Source organism: Bactrocera tryoni, chromosome 2 (assembly GCF_016617805.1).
Source record: "Bactrocera tryoni isolate S06 chromosome 2, CSIRO_BtryS06_freeze2, whole genome shotgun sequence".
Lineage (NCBI taxonomy): Eukaryota > Metazoa > Arthropoda > Insecta > Diptera > Tephritidae > Bactrocera > Bactrocera tryoni.
The window spans coordinates 14,037,056-14,059,457 of record NC_052500.1 but is presented as its reverse complement, the minus strand read 5'-3'; the positions used below and the strand labels follow the sequence as shown (position 1 = coordinate 14,059,457).

Sequence of the window (22,402 nt, the reverse complement as noted above, 5' to 3'; positions counted from 1 at the left end):
TTTTAGTTCTTTTATATGTGTCATATGTATAACAACCTATCCAAGAGGTAGCTAGATATGATAATCAGCAAGGAGAGTGGTGCTTCTACGATATACCACTTCAATGCCGAGTTGCAGACATTTTTAGCATCAAACGTGACTACTGCACAGCTTTCCTTAGAGTCATATATCCATCTGGTTGCTTCAATTTCTTTGATTATGATTGCATTAGCATTTTTGTTGGCATTTATTGTTAAGCTGTGTCCTCGAAACCATATTGATTTTTATCAGGCCCAGTGGTTCCCCTTCCAGGTGTTGTTCTAGCCGTATACGTATTATACACAAAATAGGATCTTCAGCTTCCCACATAACATATGTACATATAATAAATAGCATTCACAAAGTGGACGACTTCAAACGCTAACTTAAGCGAAAATATCTGCCACGGCGCCTACTTCTTCCATCAAAAAGAGACGGCTCTTAAAACCTTCATTAAATCGAACAACCACAATAAGCCTATCTATGCCTCAAGAGTATTCGTAGCATTGATTAAAATAGGCAAACTAATTTCGGCAATATTTCAACGACAATTAAAGCTTATTACGCAACTTCGCATCAAGTTGGCTTACACTGATCAAAATCTAGTTTTTAACCAAGCTTTAATAGAAAGTCTCTCATGGATTCACACTTCTGCAGGGCTGCAGGCGTTTGCCTAACGTAATGTGTAGTTAGAGTAATAGTTCATAGCGCCTAGTGTCTGACGGCAAATCAAGATAAATGTGAATTCAAGCAGCGTGCTTTGCAACTGCTTCACAGCCATATACTTTCATTACCAGCGTTGCTTTCGCACCAAAGTGCTTTCTCTCACACAGTGTTTTTTTCTTGTTGGCGTAGTTTTTGTAAATTTATCTGCTATAGCTAGGCGTGCTGTGATATACTATATATATATACATATGTATCTGCATAAAGCATTTGAAGTCCTGTTATGATACTCTCTGTACTTATGTATGTGTGTATGTGTTAGTCACCACGTGTACATGGTTGGTGTTTATTTTTCAACTGCGCTTATTTACCGTGTCCTTTGCATACTTTCCTCTTTTTCAACATGTTGTTGTTATTTTTTGTTGTTGCTTTTCTCCTTTTCTGCTTTTTGTGTAGCGCCCGCAGTTTTTTTTGCTGATGTCGGTGTTAATGCCGTTGGTAAAGCTTTCGTATGAGTGTAGGTGTGTGTGTGTTTGTGGTGCATGGTGCCACTGTTACTTGTTATTATTGTTATTGCTTTCATGCCGCCGGTTCTTTTTCCTTTCAGCTTGAGTTGTGCTACTGTATAAAACAGTTGTGGTTTTATTGCTGCTGTTGGTGCCACACCTTCCCACATTTCCGTTCGCCGTGTGATTTCGGCAACGCTTCAAATTTAACTGAATTTTCCATGCAGCCACATAGGCTGTGAGTGGCGTAGTCCTGATTTTTTTCAGTTGAATACCCGCAGCGTTAGTAATTTTTTCCCCATTGTTGTTATTGTTGCTGGTACCGTTAGCATTGTCATTGTCTGAGTCGCTATGCTTCGCTGCATTTTAAATTACATTTCGCTTTTTTCATTTCCCCTTTTTTTGCAAGAGTTAATACTCTCTTTATTATACCCATTTATACAGTTTTTACTTCAAAAGTAACAGTATTTAAAATTATACTTGTAGCTTGTTATTAAAAGTAGCATTTCTGAAAGGTTACTGATGTAGCTTTTGGGATACATGGCTCAATTCTAAGCAAGGAGCTATAACTAGTTGTTAGCAGACGTGTTGACGCATGATAAGACTAACCGAAACGAACCCCAATTTTTATATTTCTAAGAACTAACAAGGTAGCACCGATCCTCAAAACTACTTGAAGCATATTTTTTGCCACTACTACAACAACAACGCTTGATTGGGAGTTTCTGCCACAAGCATGAACATTATCGACTTCCGAATATCGCATTTACAATACCCAGATATTGTGAGAATATTGGAGTTATTATGTTAATTGTCTATTTTTGTAAGAAATAAAGTTTTCTGCGTCCATTTTTTCTTCGAATGAATTATCATAGCTTTAATGGAGTTCTTCTTACCTCTAAGACGACTTTGGGAAGAAATTTTAGTTCATCACAACTGCACTCTAAATTTCAATAGTTAGAGAGTCACGAATCCAACATACTATACTAGATATGTGAACTGATTGCCAGCACTTTCGTCACAACCTATCGCTAACATGTGCTCTAAATTACGCCGAATTGTGTGACGCTTTATTCTGCGCAAAGAAACTTGATAATAGCCAATAACCCGTGAGATGATTTTTGATGCTGATCTATGCGACAATACTACCTAATAAAAGTTTGGCACTGTGTTTATAATACTCAAAAGGAAACTTCAGAGATCCTATAAAGTACATATATTAAATGATCAGCCAAACGAGCTAAGTCAATTTAGTTCATCTGTCTGTCCGTCGGTAAATCCTCATATTAGTCCTTCAGTTTTTGAGATATCGATCTGAAATCTTGCACTCGTCCTTTTATCACCATTATGATCATATGTCGGAATGGACGACATAGCACCATTATAGCATATAGATGCCGTACAAACTGAATGATTGGAATCAAGTGTTTCTATGCATTAAGACGAAGTCGTTTTAATTTTGCAAAGCCAGTAGAAAAAGCTCATGTATGACATGACAGTCGAGCTAAAAATTCGAAACTGGAAACAAGGATGCAGAATCCCGGAAGTTTCAGTTATCTGTCATCAAAATCACTTTAGCGTAAGCCCAGGAAAAGAGCTCTTTCGACGGGTTAGGACCCAAAAACAACGCAGAATTAAGTGAGAGTGGTTTTCATTGGGCATTCAAAAAGGTGATTAGTGTCAGGGAGGGCCTCAAGCATGCAAGAAGTAGGATCTATTGCAGATAAGTAGATGTTTAACCTGCTACAATACCCAAAACGAAGTTACGCAAGGGTCACCCCGATCTCGACAACTCGAGTACTTGTTCAGGGCTTTGGGCTCCAAGTACATCATTCACTGTTCGTTCACATATTGGAGGTGTGTTCACTTGTTGTTCCAAGCAGGCAATGCTGCTTCAATCAGGTGCCTGTTGGGATGATTTCTGTTTTCGAAACTACTTCGAGAGAAATGTATTATGCTCCTTAACTGGCAGCATGGGGGTCTTGCAGTTAATATGTTCCATGGAAGGCATTAATAGACGTTCTGTTATAATGCGGAGTGCGGTATTCTGGAAGGTCTGTATCTTCCTCACCTTGTCCTGGCTCCATCGATGGCGATATTGAAGTTCAGTCTATACTGCTTCGCCCAGTTTGTAAATAGCGTGGCCGCGTATTTGGCAGGGGATAGTTTTAGACACTTTACAATGAAGTAGCGAGAAAGTTCTGGAAGATAGGTGTTTACCTGGAAATTTCTATTTAGCTTTGGCCAAAAGTCTAAAAGTACGGCTATAATCCAGATTATGATAGAAAATTGAAGTGATCAAGCAGTATATCTTCGTAAAAGTGTTATAGCCCAAATAATTATGGAGAAAGTATGAAATATCGAGTTTCTGAATTTGTTTCAAGAAACATACTCATAAAAATAAAACAAAACGTTATTTTCAAATGCTTTCAAACATAAAAAATTCTTTAGTTTCTTTACATTTGCCATAACTTAACTTCATTATACTTTATTATCATTTAAGCAAGTTCTCACTTAAGCTGATGAAGCAACATTACTATTACTCTTTTGTAATGATTTTTAGAAAAAACCGTACAAATACATAGCTTGAGAAAATACAGTGCGAAATATTTTTATATAATTTGTTCTAGAAAAACGCCATGCTTTTCACGAACTCTTAAAAAGAGAGTAGAAAAAAGTTAAAACTTAGCGCAGTAGACGCCGCCGCTAGTCTGTCTGGCTCACTCTAATGCGCAGTAATGTTGTTTAAATTTTAAAATTCAGCAGCATGCAGCTGCGTCCGATTCGGCTATGAAACTTTTATATATTTTTCCATGTTTATTTGTATGCACACTCACCGCCACACACACAGGTACACGCCGTGCACATAAAAGATTGATTACTAATTTAGCTAAGTGCAGAGCTTTGCAGCGCCAAAAAAAATCTATACAGAGTTGATTATATAAACGAGTACACTTTTCAACCCGCATTACCGAAATACCGAATTTGCACATTTTACGAAATTGGATACATTCCAAGACTCAAGGTCGGTGGATTTTGCGGCATCGCCTAGTTTTACTGGTTGTCATTTAGATGATTTATATTGCAGCGTAAAAATACGAGTTATACGAAGACAGTATTTTCATGGCCTTATTTGGCTACATTATTACGTTATTTCTTTTTTTGATTTTTTTCTTATTTTTCTTCTATTTACCATTCAACTGATGAAAGCTTGTTTGCTTTTCAGCGCATTAGCGCAGCTTTGTTGTGGGTAAAGCTGACGTCGCCGTTTAAATTGTCTACCCGAAAGTATTCATTTTAATAGCGGCGGAGATTTTCTTTTATTTTTGCGTCTATACTCATGGCGCCTAGTAAGATTATATAACATTATTTAAATCGAAAGCATTTACAGAGACATTTGAATACGTTTTAAATTTTTTTATGTATTATTTCGTTATTTACATTAGACATTGGCGAAGACATTGTGCTGTAATCTGCTTAAATTTCTTTCTTTTTTTAATTGCAATGATATTCTTATAAAATCCGACTTTTGTTTGACTGAATTTTTTTCAGCAAAATTAAAACTTACATTTTATAATATATAAAATTAATTATTTTTTATGAAATCATATTACGAAAATTTACGAAGAATTCATAGACCATATTTTCCCTCAACAGAAGCATTTCTTATTGTTCTAAAGCGTATAAAAAAGCAGCTATATGCTATAGAGGCCCGATCTAAACAATTTCTTCGGAGTTTGTAGCATTGTTTTAGGATATAATTCGTACCAAATTGCGTTGAGATATTTTCTCAAATATGTCAAGCGCGGTGACTGCTTTATTTATATAGAGCCAGCTTTCCCTGAAGTCACCTTATGACTTTCGAATCACATCACATGGAGACGCGAGGTAACTTAAACACTCACCAGACGCGGTGCCTGCTTTTCTTTTATGGAGCCAGCTGGCAATAATTCGTGCCAAGTTTCGAGATGATATCTTGGCAAACTGAAACGTTTTCCATACAAAATATTGACGCCGATTGTTCAGTCTCTATGAAATGTCAAGCAATACTGAACAAAAATAATATGACAGCTTGACAAGTGATCTGTCAAAAACAGGCGATTGAAAATAGTACCTCTTCTTTATTCATCCGTTATATATATATTTTTTTTACTTAATATAAATATTGGTTAATTTTGTTTCAATACTTCTTTAATTAATAAAGACTAACAGCTCACTCCATGTGCCACTGTACTGTTCTGTACTCTCAACAATCGTACCATCTGAAGGAAGCAATCGCCCTGAAGCATCACATTTTTGTCAATATCAGATTTTTTATTTTCCATATAGTGTACATCGATAGTGACTCGAAAGAAGCTACGAGGCTGAGAAGTTTCGTCCCATGCACCTGATAAGCCGGACTTGGCAAAAAATGATTTCCATATCCTCTTGTCTATGGCGAATAATTTTTCTTCTGAAAACTTCTCACCAAGAGAAGGTGTGAAAAACGACTGACCCAGTTGTTTGCTAATATAGACAATGGTATTACCAAATTATCTTCGAAATAGCAACAAGTTATTGAACAAAATGCATATCTGACTTACAAAGAACCAGCAGGTATATGTATAGCATGGCAGCCGGAGAGTATAACCTAATCCATCCTGACTTAAATAGGATCATTTTAACATAACCTATTTTTTTTAACGAAAAAATAATGAGTTTCCTTTTACTAGCCCTCTGTAAACATTTTTAAAGTATGTGATTAAATTATTAACGCCTATCAAGCAGCGTTTATTAAGTTTTTCCCCCATTTTCATCACACGATTAGAATAGTAATTAATTGCGTTAAGGCAAAATAGGAAGACAACTTTTTGTTACCTTACTTTGCTCCAGTATTATCGCAATATATTTTAATGGGTCTGGCGTGAATGTGCACGTGCCTGTAGTGTACGACTTTGTGCTCCACCATATCAACAGCAATTAAGGTAAATGTTAACACGCCACGTACATATGGCCGCCATAAAAACAACGTTGCAAATGCATTAGTGTTGAAGTGGTTATCCAACGGCTAGAGCTGAGTTCATGCTTTATCGCTGAACTGGGTTATATTGTGTGCAAAAACCGTTGCACATATCGATTACATTGTCATTAATAGCGTCGAGGTACAGCTACTACATGGAAGCAGACAGTAACCAGCTAGGCGTATACGTAACTTTTCACTTTGAGGGAAGAAACCCCACATTCGAGCTTATGCAGACACACACACCTGTATTTAAGTAGCTCTATATTGAGATTTACAAATTTGCCAGCAAATGCACTGAATATTGCATATAAATAGGATACTCACACTCACATACTCATATGCGCACTGAGCAGATGGGAAGCATAAACAAACACATTTATTGAAGCCATTCAAGCGTACAACGATTTATCTTAAGACGAAGTCATAGCCATAAAAGCACTATAGGGAATATATATATATATATATGTCTATATAAATGTATTAATACATAAATGTGTGTATTTATGTGTCTATGCATGCATCTGTATTACAGCAGTCTATATACAAAGCCGACTAAGCAACAATATTTTACTTAGGCAGATGAGCGTCAATGTATGCTTCTGCCTGCACATTCAGTATGTCGTTGGAGAGTTTAGGTGCGTATAGCAAAAGGTTACACACACACACACTAACATGTGCAGCTGACAATATTTGCTGCTGATCGCTTGTGTTCGCCTGTGACAAACTACCCAAAAGTACTAGGATTAAGCCTGAATGATGCGGCAAATGCTTGTCTCATGTCGTGAGCGTATTAATACGTTATTACAAACGCACATACGCGCACACGCATATGGTTACATGCTTACATGCACATTTGTCTTAGCTGGAGGATTTGTGGTGCCTAAGATATATTGAGTAAAATCAATTAAGGCGGAATGATATTGAATGATGTTGAAAATAATGAGTCGTAAGATTGTGCAAGCGCAAAACATACAAATATATGTAAGTACTTGCTTTAGGGTGGTGACTAAAGACAAAGATGATGGCAGAAAGTTGTTTGTCAATGTCTCTTTTGTAGCAAACTGACAACGAAATGTATTTTGTGGTTGGTTCGGTTAACAAACAGTAATTTAAGGCAAAATTATGGGCGATATTTGACTGTTCAAACGAATTTACTTGAACAACAAGAAAATGGGTGGTTTATAGAAAGCACTGGAAACAAGATAACTCTAGTTTCACTAGGAAAATAAATCAAACATTCAATAAAAATTTTCTTTTAATATTTCTTTTATTTCTCACACTTATGTACTGTATATTTGTTTCTAAACACTATTCAAAAACACAAAAAATCTTAACTTTGGCTCCATCTAAGTTGTAATACACTCTACGGCTGCATTTTTTATAGAGTAAAGAATATGAAAAATAATTTTCTTGAGTTTGATCGATCGGTTTGTATGCCGGATCTATGCTATAGTTGTTCGATCTGAACAATTTCTTCGTAAATGCTGACAATGCCTAAGACAATCGCATTTTTTGAAAATATATTGTCAAATAATGAAGTTTTCCTTACATAGATTCGTCTTTATCAATCAGTTTGAATGGCACCTATATATATGCTATAGTTTTTCGATCCTCAAATTTTCTTTATATAGTAAAGCAATGCATTTGATTATTATCTTTGTAGAATTTCATGAATATACCTTGTCAAATGATGAAGTTTTCCATACACGTACTTCACTAAGATCGGTCATTTGTATGGAAGCTATATTCTAAAATGATCCGATACTAACAATTTCTTCAGAAAATGCATAATTGCTTTAGAAACTAACCTATGCCAATTTCGTGAAGATATCTCACCAATTCGATCGGTAACTTTGTATGACAGCTATTTGCTACAGTGATCCGATACTAACAATTTCTTCGAAGATTACATAATTGCTTTAGACAATAGTCCACGCCGAATTTCATGAAGATATCTCACCAAATGAAAAAGCTTTCCATACAAGCACTTTATTCCGATCGGTCAGTTTTTATGGCAGCTATATGCGATTATGGGCTATAACAGCCGTTCCGATAAAGGAGCTGCTTCTAAGTGAGAAAAGGGCAGGTGCAAAACTTTAGATCGAAATCTCAAAACCTGAGTGACTCGTTCACATATATATAGTGCAGACGAACGTGTCTAAATCAGCTCAGCTGGTAACGCTGATAATTTATATACATACTTTATAATAACTCCGATGTTTCCTTTTGGGTGTTTCAAACACGATGGCGACATTAAAATACCCTGAGCTCAGATTTTCTTAAAAGCTATTATTCCAATATACAGAAAAAAATTTCTGCCGATTTTTTAGGTCATTAGGAGATATAAATGCTTTCAATTCGAAACAAAATTTACAAACAAAAAAATATATGTATATATTTTACTCTGATGTACCACCCCAACAGCTTTACATTTCTCCACACAGACTTCTGCCTGACAACAAAAATATTATCTCACTTAGTTTTTCTTAAGGCAGACGTCAACTTAAGACAATCAAAAAGACTGATATACGCACATACCACACATTTATACACTTATGCATATACATATGTACACACACATGTATATATCGATAGGTCAATATTTGCTCATATTGATACACCACAACCCATCATTTGCAAATACATACATACTTCCGTATTCAAAATAACTCAATTAAGAATGCTTGCATATTTAATAGTTTGGAAGTGTGAGTAAGCTTAAATGGCAGCGAATATTCAAGAAGAAACGAAGAAAGTAGGGAAAAGCTAATAAATTGTTATAGTTGAAACTTTCTTCACATAATTTGCATATATATACATGCATGTACCTGAATTAGGATTCAGTTTTTAGCTCATTAATTGGTTATAATTAAATGTAATGAAGGGCTTAATGATTGTTAATATGAAATGGGTTCGAAAACGGTAGAGGTAACTAGAATTAATGAAGAGCATGGGTTTCATTGTATCTACTTCGGAACTCTTAATGATAATGTATGGTCCACTACGCAAGAGAACATGATTTGTCGTGTTGTCACCATGTTTGTATTTTCGAAATGAGGAAGCAACTCTGAAAAGATAATGGTTTGAGCAAGGTTTGAAAGCAGACTTCGCTGTGTAAAGAATTTTAGCGGTATGATTACCGAGAACTTTAGAATTGATTTGTTTTTGTAGAGTTATTTAAAAGGCTAAGCATACCACCGATTTGATCGAAGTAAATTTTCACACCGAAATCAAATCATATCAACGTTATACCGGGAGTGATGTTCAAAAAGTGAGGAAAAGTATGCAAAATATGCCCGGCTATAATCTTAAAAGGCAGTAGGTCGAATTAAATTCTACTCAACAAAAGCTACCGAAATATTCAAAGGGATCCAAACTAATGAAAAGTTTTAGGAAAAACCGTATTGTTTCTATCGATCTTCTTCTTCTTGTACTTTGGCGCTACAACCTTGTTTAGGTCCGCAGTACAAAACTTCCCCAGTTGCCGCAATCCTTTGCCATTTCCTAAAGTAATTTCAATGAATTGTGCCGAGTTGACAGTCCTGGACCGGATAAGAATCCGTTCCAGTTCCTTTGACACGACTGTCGTATGAACGAACTTCTATTCTCCGCAAGTTCACGTCAGTTGCATATCCCAAGTCGCTAAAGGCGATGTCATTGATGGCGCTTTTGTTCCCGTTATCCACCCATGAATCTAGAATATAAAGACCTTTCGCTAAGGCATCATCCTTACTAAATACATGTCACCGTAGAGCTCATACAGCTTCTTCGTTATTCATCTTCTTCATTTCTCGTGGACGGCTCCAAAGACCTTGCGGAGAATAGTTCTCTCGAATGCGTGTACCTACACCATATAATGGGACGGGATTAATGAGAGGAGTCTACTTTCAATTGCCTATCAATTCCAAACCCTTACCAATGGTTTACTGTTCGCTTGATCTACAGGCTCATGTTATTAATGGAATTGATGCTGACCCCATGGTATACAAAGTCATTAACTTTTTGTAACTTTATAGCTACCAACAGTGATGTAGTTCGCAAGATGTGAGGAATCATTATGTGAGACCTACAGGTATTCGATATTTTCGTGTTCGTTCCCAAACACAGCGGCTCAACCCCAACTGGGGAGAAACGTTCATTGTATTCATGTTAATATACCGATTCGTTTGTTCCAACACAGACACTCGACTGCAGAAGCACCTCCTAGTGGTCAGACGCTACAATCTTGTTGAGCCCTTAAACTGACTACCTCGGAGTGACACCGTCAGGGATTCCACTCTCTTAGTGGTGAGCCCTCGAGTTCCACAGAGTTGGCTACCGCATTTCACTCAAGGTTGCTCACGTTGCTCAGGGTGTTCGACGCGAATGTAGGAGTAGAAATTGAGTTGTACACTCATGTATAAGATCGCACCTTCTCTATTTACCTCTGCAGCTCAAATTATTTTCTCCTGCAGTAGTATGAAAAAGTCGCACGATAGGGAGTATGAAACCTCTTTAAGAATCGAACGACTCGGAGAGGTTCTTCCCTTTACTGAGGGGCTTTTGGTATTGCTCAAAGTCAGTTTATACACTCATATTAGTTTTGCGGGGATACCAAAACTTTCACACAATAAGCTCAATAGAACTTTATATGCGCTGTTGGCGCAGGTTTTTGGATCTTCCTTTTTGTGGATTGGATTGGATGCTACAAAAAAGTTGGTTATTATCAGTTTTCCGCTCCCGAGTAATTGCTATTCTATCTTCTTCATGGTCGAGCAATGGAACGTCTGCTCAATCGTCATCGATTGGGGAATCGGGTTCACTATCTCTTGGTGATGCTTTCATCACCATTCAGCAGGCTGGAGAAGTGTTCCCTCCATAATTTCGGTATGCTTTGAGTCTCAGTTTCTAGATCACCTCTAGGTATTCGACAAGAATATGATCCGGACTTAAAACCTTCTTTTAGTCGCTGCATCTTTTCTCCTTTACCTTTTTTTCGAACAACTTTATCACATATCTGCTACACAACCTAGCTCGAAACTGTTTTCTACCTTGTTCTCCTAGGCAAAGTTGTTCAGAATGATAAGAATGTTTCCCACATACACGATTTTATGATATATACCCTTGATATACTACATATGCTCCTTAATTAAGTGCCATAATGAGCACGTAGCTATAATGCATTGCTAGTAAATTTGCTGAAGCAATTCAAGTCACAATCTCAGAAAATAGCAAATATATAAGAACTTTCCCAGGATTCCAAACACAAAAACGCTTACATGCATACCACTTAATTGGCCCTTGTGCAACCAAAACTACCACACACAAATATGTTTGCCTTTAAAGAAGCTATCCTATATTTCATGGTAATAATTTATTTCTTTTTCCGCTTTCTCTCGAACGCTGCTGTTTCCGTTTAGTTGCAAAATCGAGGAACGGAAAACAATGTCACCAGTAGCACCACAAATACCGGTAGCAAATGCATTCTTTAAACTAAAAGCAAAAAGAACAGCGTCACGAGCAGCTGATGCAACAACGGAAGCCCTAATATTGGGTACCGCAAAGCATAACGAAAACTTAACCGAATTTAATAGAAGCTAAAGGGTAAAAGAACAGTGAGTCCAGCAGCCTACCACATCTGAGCGGAGGAAATAGACGAACAACAGGAAGTGTGAGAAAAACAGGAAGTGCTGAAATAGCAAAAGCCAAGCGAAATAAAAACAAACACACACACAGCCGAAAATTCAGCGGAAATGTTTACAAAAATGCAAAAATTCTACATTTTAGCATTTTCAATTGCAACAGTGTTGGTGTTTGCTGATGCATATGGCTTTGCCGAGTCAGGTTTACGACCAGCGACAACGACAGCGGAAGCGCCGATAGTGGGTGCGACGGTGACAGTGGGCGAACAGGCGTTGGAAGGGATGCCGGTGAATATAAATGCAAAGGCGATGCGTCAACAAAAACTGGCGACGACCCACACCCACACGGGAACAACAACCGCCACAGCAATGGCAGGGGCAATAGCAGCAACAACAACAACAACCGTGACATTGGGATCCTCAAATGCGCCTGCAACACTAACGTCGGCAAACGATGCGGACGAGCAGGCTTTGAATACAGCAACAGTAACAGTAGCGCCAGCAGCAGCACAGCCAGCTGAATGGGTGAGTGATGAGCAGGCAAAGCCAATTCAGCTGCAGCAACAAGAATATGCAGTAGAGGCGGCGGCAGCAGCAGCGACTAGTGAAGCTGATGGCAAACAGCAAGTGTATGGTTTTGTAAAAAATGATATTAGAGAGCGGCCAACAACAACAACAAACAAAATTAATGCTGCGGCATACGAGAATGGTGTTGCAACACCAGCCATGCCCACGAGTAGTGGCAGAGCAACAGCAGGCGGTACAGCCAGCATTTTCGGGGAAGCGCCAGCAGTAAATGTCGAAAGTAAATCACGTGCGGATACACTTCCGCCAGGCAATGGTGCGGTGAGTAATGGCGGCCGCGGTGCAGCAAAACCCGAAGAGCACGGAAATGTAGCAAACACACAAATCATTAAAAATGCAGAGGAGTTGCGTGAGGCGCACCCGAACGACGAGCGAACGGATGTGTATGCAGATGAGCTGGACGGCGAGCGCACCGAGTCCAAAGTGGGGGAAATTGGAACAGCCGAAGGGGTTTCGAATACTGAACGCGGTGTTAGAAAAGTGACAAAGCAGTGGGAACCGGATGGCAAAATAGAAGCGACTAGTGACATGCAGCCAATTGCGAAAGAAAATAGCGGAACAGCTGAAGTGAAGAAGCCACAAGAGGACGCCACCGCAATGTGGTTAAAAGAGGCGGTGAATACAAGCAAACAGATGACAGGGGTGGACGACACTAAAACTTTAAGCGCGAAGTATACTGTTAGCACGGAGCCAAAGAGAGAGCCAGATGCAGCGGCAGAGGAGAGGAGCATAAAGCCAACGACGACAAACGAAGAGACAACGGTGGAACCAGAGAAAGATGACACAGCAGCAACACAAACAGCGAAGGATGGTATCAATATTGAGCTCCGACTCACGGATGGACTATACCGCATTAAATTGGCTGAAATTGTAACAGACGAATACAATGGCAGTGGCGCGGAGGAGCAGCAGCAGGTGCAGCAGGCAACAGCTGGCTATCGAACAACGGACGATGCAGCTGCAGCGGGTACCAGTAAACCAAGCGAGCTGCCAGAGGTACAAGTGAGCGCACAAGCGCGATACGGCAAAGCACGAGCGGCAGGGGCGGTGACAACAATACCCGTGCTAGATAAGCCACAAAAGCAACAAGCAGGCACTGAACAAGTAGGCCAACATGCACAGCAAACTGCGCTGACAAAACCGGTTAAACAAAAAACACAACAAGCGGCAGGCGAACAAAAACTTGTGCAACAACAGTCACAACAGCCAGAGCAACCAAACCAATTACGTCGCAAGCAGCCAGCGAACAAAGATATAGAAAACCGACAGGTGCAGCAACACAAAACAGATACCGCAAGCGAGTTGGATAACATGAATAGCCAGCACATGAACAACAACAACAACGAAGAACAGAATGACCATGTCGAAAACACAAAGCGTACAAGCACTGTAATTGGGTCGCGCGCCACGCCGCCCGCACTCAACATAGTTGATCTATATCCCATGAAAATGGAAGATTTCAATCCAATTATACGTGACTCCAATGCGAAGTTGCTAAAAACGCGTACCATCTATAAGCCGGTGGATAGCGACGACGCAGATCAGCAGCCGCAACCAGCTGAAGGGTTGTACGTACAAGCCGACGACGTCGGGGAAATAGCACACCAACAGAATTTATTGCCAAATGAAGTGAACGCGGCGGATAACATTGTGCTACGTTACGATAACATCAATAATTTGGCAGCGGCACGGCACAGCGTCAATCGTAGGCCAAGCGCGGCTACATCAACAACAACAACAGCCACGGCACAGGGTAATGGTAATGGAGTTGTAGCGGCAGCTATTAGCCCAGCACCCGAACGCCGGCAGCAGCAGGCCGATAGCATCAGTGATTTCACCGGAAAGCTGCTGGCCGAACAGGATGGTGTCATTACGGAAATCGAGCAAAAGTTCCGCTTGAATGAGTTTGCGGCAACGCCGACCGGGTTGCCCACCGCACCGCCGACAACAAAAGCAACAGCCAGCAAAGAACGACAACTGGCTGGCGGCAAAGCGAGCTACAGTGTCAACCACAAAGTGCAACCAACCAAAGGCGCCAGCAATAAATACACAAAATACAAGAGCGCTGGTATGCAACGCAGTGCGCCGCAACAGCACGACTTCATCGAGCGACGCGTCAAGAAAAGTTTCGACTTCCCCATGCATCGCGCGGCCAGCGTTAGCGATGCGCTCGGCATGCCACATGTCGATTTCGCCAATACAAAGTTCAACACGGATGGTGGGGCAACGCAAAGTCACAGCGACATGCCTGTTGGCGGCGCGGAGGGTGGTAATGGCGCATTGAGAGCGGCGCTTGGCACACATCCGGAATTTTCGACAACGAAATTCTACAACAGCAAAGAACTCTACAATGAAATGATGCTGCACAATCGGCAACGGCTGAAGGCAAAAGCCAAGGTGGAGCAGGCCGCAGCTGCAGCAGCAACAACAGCAAAAAATACCGTGGAGAGTGCGGCAAGTCGATTTGCGTTGCGGCAAAGTGCAAAGTTGGCAACTTCCAAGTACACGCCAAACGCAGATACAAGCAAAGCAATTACGGGTGAAGTGCACATGAACTCTCAGCAATGGGTTAATAGCGACAGCGATGCCAAGCATGTCACCGAGTTACGCGCAGATAACAAAGTGGCGTTGAATGTGGGGAATAGTGGCGCACAAAGCGTTGTGAAGGCTAAAAGCGTTGCCGCGCATGCAGAAAGTAAAGTCGTGGAACTAGAGGGGAGTCAACTGGTGGCGCCGGAAAATGCGCAAAACGCAAAGGCAAGCGCACAAATGCTATCAACAGCAACCACAGTAAGCGCTGTATATACACAACCAGCTATTGGCGACAAATCGACTAAGAAGTACCAAAAAGAATTGCAACACGCTAAATTGCTACTCAAGACACTTTTGTTGCCGCCGACAAGCGTTAATGCCACCAGTGCGCACAAGTTCAAGCCAACTGTAGCCACAGCGACAACAACGCGCGTAATTGCAGCAGCAAACGGCCAAAATTACAGCAGTCAAGCCAACTTGCACACACCGCACAACGCTGACGACACGCTTGACACCGTTACAGTTACTGCGAGTCATTTAGATGCGCTTGCAACGGCCAAAACTTTCGACATTAAGTCGCTGCCGCGCAAGAGCCAAGCCGTTACGCCTCCAATAGCTACGGATGCAGCTGTTGGCAATATTGACAGCGCCACACACAGTGCAGTAACGAGCCAGCCACTGCAACGTGTTAATTTCGATGGCGTTAACATCGTGCATGTTAAGCGCGCGCAACCGGCGCATATTGCAACAACTGCTATCACGACAACAACCAAAAATGGTATGACAACAGCTTCGTTGATTTCTTCCAAAAAGCCTTTTTCAGACTCAACTACAGCAGCAGCAGCTGACCCTACGACACCAACGTCGCTCATCTATCCCTACCCACAATTGCAGCATGCCAAGACGACCCATATTAGCCAACCGCATGATACTACCGCCACAGTGCGCAGCACAAGCAGCACAATGGTCTTTGCCACTCGCACCAGCGCCGCCCCCACCACCACCACAATCACCACCACCGCAAATCTCTCGAAATCCTCCTCAAAGCCAATCGTCCGACCACGCATACTTAGTCGCCTGCAGGAGAAAATCAACTCACTCGAATGTGAAATACAAAACGTGCCGAGCGATGCGCATTTGTGGCGCGGCAATGAGACGCATGAACTGCTGCTACCCATTATGGTGAGTAGGACAATTGCCTTTATGAGTTTTCGCATTGTGTTCTATTTATTATACAATACATATTCTTATCCCGCATAAGCCTGCAAATACGCATATTATATTAGCAAATATACATATATTGCAAGGTATAACTGTGTGTCTACTATGTACTAGCAAAATATTCGTGGGTGTGTGTGGTATTTGATAAGTAAACCTTTATTAGCTTTCATAACAAATTCATTGTATTATATGAAATATATATGCGCTGCTTTATAAGTTAGGTAAATATTTATGATATATGTAATAGCCTGGCTCTAAATCTCATTTAGCCATGATTGTTACACATTTCTTGGGTCACTCAAATTATAGAGAGAAATACTTATATAAAATATTAATATTTGTGTATGTGTATATTTTCATCCGTTTTGGCTAAAAATAACAAAGTTGATTACCCATAAGATTTGTGTTGGCATATTTCAAACAAAAACAAGAAAACAAATCAACTTCGGCTGCTCCACAACTTAATACCTTACACAAATTCAAAAGATTCATTACATGAGTGGGTTTTGTTATGCTATAGTCATCCGATCTGAATGATTTTTTCGGATATTGTACAGTTACTTTAGATAATATGTAATGGCAAATTTCGTAAAGATATCTCATCAAATATAGAAGTTTCCCATACATGGACTTGAGTTTGATAGATCAGTGTCTATGGCAGTTATATGCTATAGTGGTCCGATATGAACATTTTTTTTTGGAGATTGTACCGTTACTTTAGATAATATTTAATGCCAAATTTCGTAAAGATATCTCGTCATATAAAGAAGTTTCTCATACAAGTACTTGAGTTTGATAGATCAGTTTGTATGACAGCTGTACGCTATAGTCGTCCGATCTGAACATATTTTCATAAATTGGATCATGGACTCAAACAATAGCTGTTACCAAATTTTGTGAAGATATCTGTCCTAATAAAAAAGTTTTTCCCACAAGAACGTAAATTTGTATGACATCTATATACCATAGTAGTCCGATGTGAACAATTTCTTCGTGGTTTATACCGTTGCTTTGGATATTAATCTGTGCTAAATTTTATGAAGTTACCTCGTGAAATGAAACAGTGTACCATACAAGGACTCGATTTCAGTTGGTTCCGTCAAATGAGCGTCGTCTTCGAGAGAATTTCAGATCGATATCTAAAAACTGAGTTGATTTAAGTTTGGCTGTAGTGGATTGAGGCCATCCAAACTAATAATTTAAAGAGTTGAGATTGGATTTCATCTACTAATTTCAGTTTTAGCCAGAGGCGGGTAAGCGGAGCGCACATAAGTTCAGTGTTTGCTCTCGAGCTCAATCACTTGAGTTTAACTCTTGGTATCATAAGCAGTTCTATGAAACAATGTGAGAACTTCTCTTCTGACAGAGACTTCTGGTCATATTAGATTCTGTTATTAACTCGATTACGACGCTCATAACGAATTCGTAACTAATCATATTAGCTTCTGATATAAACTCGTTTAGGGCACTCATATCGAATTCGTGTACTAAAAAACTAAATTTTGAAATGGTAGATTCAAAAACTTTGCCTATTTTTTTCATAAGCAGGGAAGCAGCTTTTCGTTGATATAGAAGCAAGCTAGAGAACCTTACCGGCAACTTATTATCATTTATCTCTCTTTCTTTCTATAATCTTTAAGCGGACAACACCTGCTATGTTTCCTAACCTTATCTGGAGCTAATAATCAGCTGTTATTTCACCTTCTCTCTCTCTCCGTTTATTTTTGCCGGGTTATAGTAAAAAAATCTTACGCCGTTCCCACGATAGTCGGGTCAAGGTAACTAGAATGGACCCGGAATTTTATCCGTCTAAGTACTGTCAACCCGACAGAATTCTACCGCTACAACAACAAAGAATCGTTCCAGCGGCATATAATCAGTTATCTCAGTCTCTCTCCGTCCCTCTCTCCTTTTTTTCTATAACCTGTGTCGGGCAACATCTACAGTCATTCTGTACCTTACCTGTAGCCAATAATTAGCTATAACAGTCTCTTTCTCTTCCTGATTCTTCTGCGATTCCTTTTAGGCTGGTAACACCAAGTCGGGTCGAAGCTTCTTGTTCCAAAGATATCGTTAAATAGATGCTTTAAATATTATTATCTAATCATAATAACTTTGAAACAAATATATGCTAGCGCTATTTTTATAAAATATAGCTCTATATATTTATTATTACTTATGTGTATTTGTGGCTATTTTGTGTCCGAGGCAAACGAGTAAATCAGCAGCAGCTGCTGTCCGAATAAACGAATAATTTTCACCCTTTAAGGGTGGAGGTCAACAGAAGATTGCTGTTAATTAAAAAGCATTCAACGCTCCAACAATCAAACGAACTGCCCGCAGCAACAAGAATACCCAGATAGTATAAGTGCTTCAAGCGCACAACACACAACTACAACTATAAACATACGCAGACTTGCATTTGTGCATAGCTTGAGTGCGCAATAACTGTGTGTGCTGAAATTGAAATATAAAAGAGGTCAGTACAATCGAGACTACGAGTGCAAACATATAATATTGCAGCTTGTTAAGAAACTTTATGAGCTGCAAGCAAATGAGAGAAGAATTAAATTTCAAATTTTCGAATATTTTTAAAATAATAAAAAAAATTTTCTGCAAGGTTTTGATATTGCAAACTGCCTTTTTATACACAACTTTTTCCAATATATAACAGCTTTATTTTCACACCAATTGATTCGCCTCCCTCAATAAATGCAAATAAATAAAAGTAAAATACTCAAGTAATACAATCATGCTGGGATTATTTGAGCGCACAATTACTTGATTTACACCAAAATAAACACAATATAAAATCGGAACAGCTGGACGTTGTCGAGTTCACCCGCAGAGCCAGCATGTCTACATTTGTATATAGAAAATCATATATGAACTTTCGCTTACAATACAATGGAAAGCACTTGAGCAAGCAAAGATGAGCTCAAACGAATACAATGAAGGCACGTATGCTTATAACCGATATACCCAGTAGGAAATGGTAAGCGTAAATGTTCGTTAAGTAGATTTGTAGAAAGATTGTTGAACGAAGTTGGCTCTTTACCACTTTTAGAAGCAAACTCCTTAAATTCAAACAACACCAATTAGAAAAAACTTCCTATAGCGCACTAGTTCATCGGCTTTTAAGATATCGTCCTGAAATTTTACACACCTAGTTTTTCACCACGAAACTGTTCATTTGTCGGAATGGCTCATATCGGACTATTATAACGTATAGACACCATACAAAGTAAACTATCGGAAAAAAGTGCTTGTATGGAAATCATTTTTATTTGACGCGCTATCTTCAAGAGTTTTGACATAGCTTACTACCCAAATATTTACTACATTTTCCGAAGAAATGGTTCGGATCGGACAACTATAACATAGAGCTGCCATACAAACTGACCGATCAAACTAAAGTTCTTATGAGGAAAACTTTTTAGTTGCCAAGGTATGGTGATAAAATAAGGCATGTATTATAACTCAATGCAGTATTCGAAGAAATTATTCAGATACAAACTGATCGCTCAAACTCAAGCTCATGTATGGAACATTTTATATTTGACAAGGTATGTTCACGAAATTTGCCACAGATAATTATTTTAAGTATCTCCACAATCTTCGAAAAAATCTTTGCAATCGGACAACTATAGCCTCTAGCTGCCATACAAACCGATCGGTCAAAAACCAAGCCCTTGTATGGAAAACTTTTATATTTGACAAGATAAAACTCACTAAATTTGGCACACATTATTACTTTAAGTATCTCTACGAACTCCGAAAAAATCTTTTCGATCGGACAACTATAACATATAGCTGCCATACAATCTGATCCGTCAAGCTCAAGCTCTTGCATGCAAAACTTTTTTATTAAAAAAACTATCGCCACGAAATTTGACACAGATTTTAGCTCAAGACATTGCTACAATACCCGAAGAAATTATTCAGATCGGACCACTATATCATATAGCTGCCATACAAACTGATCGATCTAAACCAAGATAAAGAACTTTTCATACCTTTCAGACTATAAGAAATGCAGCTGCAAGATAATTTGAGCTTTAGTACAGCCGAAGTTTGTATTTTTGCTTGTATTGTTATACTTCATATACTTCAAAAATTCTAGTCCCCGATTTGGTTTTCAATATAAAAATAAAATAAAGTCTCAAAACAACTTAATTAATTTTGCATTTCGCGAAAGAATACTGCAAAGACACACATATTTTCATTGTTATATGTATAAGTAAAGAGTTTACACATTTTCTCCAATAGAACCATAGTATAATTATAACCACACCAACGCCGATTTAAGCCGAACCACAGCTCATTTTGCATACTTTCCATAAAGCGCCCACTGAAGTGTGTGAACATTGGATACTAAAGAGTATGGCAATGAGTTTATATATATGTGTGTGCACACGCACCTCCAATAAGTAGTGGCATTATGCGGTAGATATTGTTGGGAATATTAAATCCTTCTTTCTCCGAGCATACGCTTGCCCAGCGGATCAAATTACATATATAGATGCACTTGAAACCCATACAAGGCAGACGCCACTTAAACACAAAGTCATATGCACACGCACACACGCCTCTCAAGCAGGCACCGTTATGTTGATAAGCATACAGAGAAAATAATACGAACTCGCCAGCAGAGAGGGAATATGCAAATGTACTCTATGCTTTAACTGAAAATTCTATGAAAACTGTATGGATGCTGAAGGGTATACTCGCAACAACAGTAACATCATTGAAAAGAAGTACGGTACGCACACACACACGCAATTGTGTACAAAATTTCCGGTCAGTTTATTTTCTATTACAGTGAAATTTCCATACTTTTGTAATTTGTAAAATTGCACGCAGAAAAACAAATTGCGAGCAAAAAAGGAAATAGAAAAGTCGAAAGTAGAATGAAATGAAAAAGCAGTAAAAAATCAAATAAACTGCGAACTAGCAGGGGAAACGAAATGGAGAGTGTTTCAAAAAAATCTGCGATGCGTGCGCTGACGATTTGCACGAAAATAGCATAGTAATTGAACAACAAACGGTAACAGCGTTGTTGGTCCACAATGAAAGGGAAAAGGTTGTGCTGGGCGTTGTAAATGCGAAAAAGTTTTGCGTGTACTCCAGCAACTCTCGGCAAGTGATATTGCATTTGTATTTAAATAAAGACCAAATTACCAACCCTTTTCTATAACTTATTTAAGCTGCTAAGTTTTGTGAAAAAAAGTGCAAAGCGAAATGAAGAGAAAGATTTTGTAACGTATTTCAAAAGCAAAAAAAAAACACAAAATTTAAAAAAATAAGAACCACTATTTCAGCGATCGAAAATAAAAACCGAAACCACGTTACCTTTGGTAGCACAGAAACTATATGAGTAATACTCTTCAAAGACAAAAGTTTCCACACATAGACTGAATTTTGATGGATCCGTTTGTATGGCAGCTATATGCTATGGTAGTCTGATATGAACAATTCAGCTGCAGATTGTAGTGTTGCTTCGGAAAATAATCCATGCCAAATTTCGCAAAGTTACCATATCAAATAAAAAAGTCTTTCGTTCAAAGACCTGACTTCGATCATTTAGTTTATAAAGCAGCTATATGCTATGGTTGTTCGATATTAACTATTTCTTCAGTGAATGCACCATTGCTTTAGAAAATTATTTATGCCAAATTTCGTGTAGCTACCACGTGAAATAAAAAATTTGTTCATACAAGTATATGATTTTGATAGTTCAGTTTGTATGGCAACTATATGTTATAGTAGTTCGATCTGAATAATTTCTTCGGAAATTGCAATATTGGCGTAGGTAATAATCCTTCCTCAAGTTTGTGAAGATATCTCGTCAAATGCACAAATTTTCCATACAAGCACTTGATTCCGATTGTCCGGTTTATATGACAGCTGTATGCTATAGTGGTACGATATCGCCGGTTCTAATAAATAAGCAGCTTATTGGGAAGAAAAGAACGTGCGCAAAATGTCAAAGTGTCATCTTCAAAACTGGAGGACTAGTTTGCGCATATGCGGACAGGCGGACTCGGCGGACTCGGCTGAATCGACACAGTTCGATCTATTATTTTACTTGTATTATATTATAATGAAATATTATGAGTGATGTTTGAGTAATGAAAAATTTCGAAAATTTTGTTCATAAGCAGGTCCATCTCTCATACAAGCCTATTGTTAAAAAATACTAAAAGTGCGATGATTGAGTTGAAACTAAGGCCATAAACGCCCAATTTGTTTCT

At 38.9% G+C, this 22,402-nt stretch overlaps 1 protein-coding gene across 1 annotated transcript in view; it reads left to right on the top strand.

Annotated features, from left to right (window-relative positions):
• LOC120767389 overlaps nucleotides 1-22,402 on the top strand; it is a 67,306-nt gene that overhangs the window by 3,276 nt on the left and 41,628 nt on the right. The window contains exon 2 of the mRNA XM_040093401.1: nucleotides 11,589-16,109. Within this exon, the coding sequence (XP_039949335.1) occupies nucleotides 11,922-16,109 (4,188 nt within the window). The 5' untranslated portion in view covers nucleotides 11,589-11,921. The remainder of the gene's footprint in view (nucleotides 1-11,588; nucleotides 16,110-22,402) is intronic.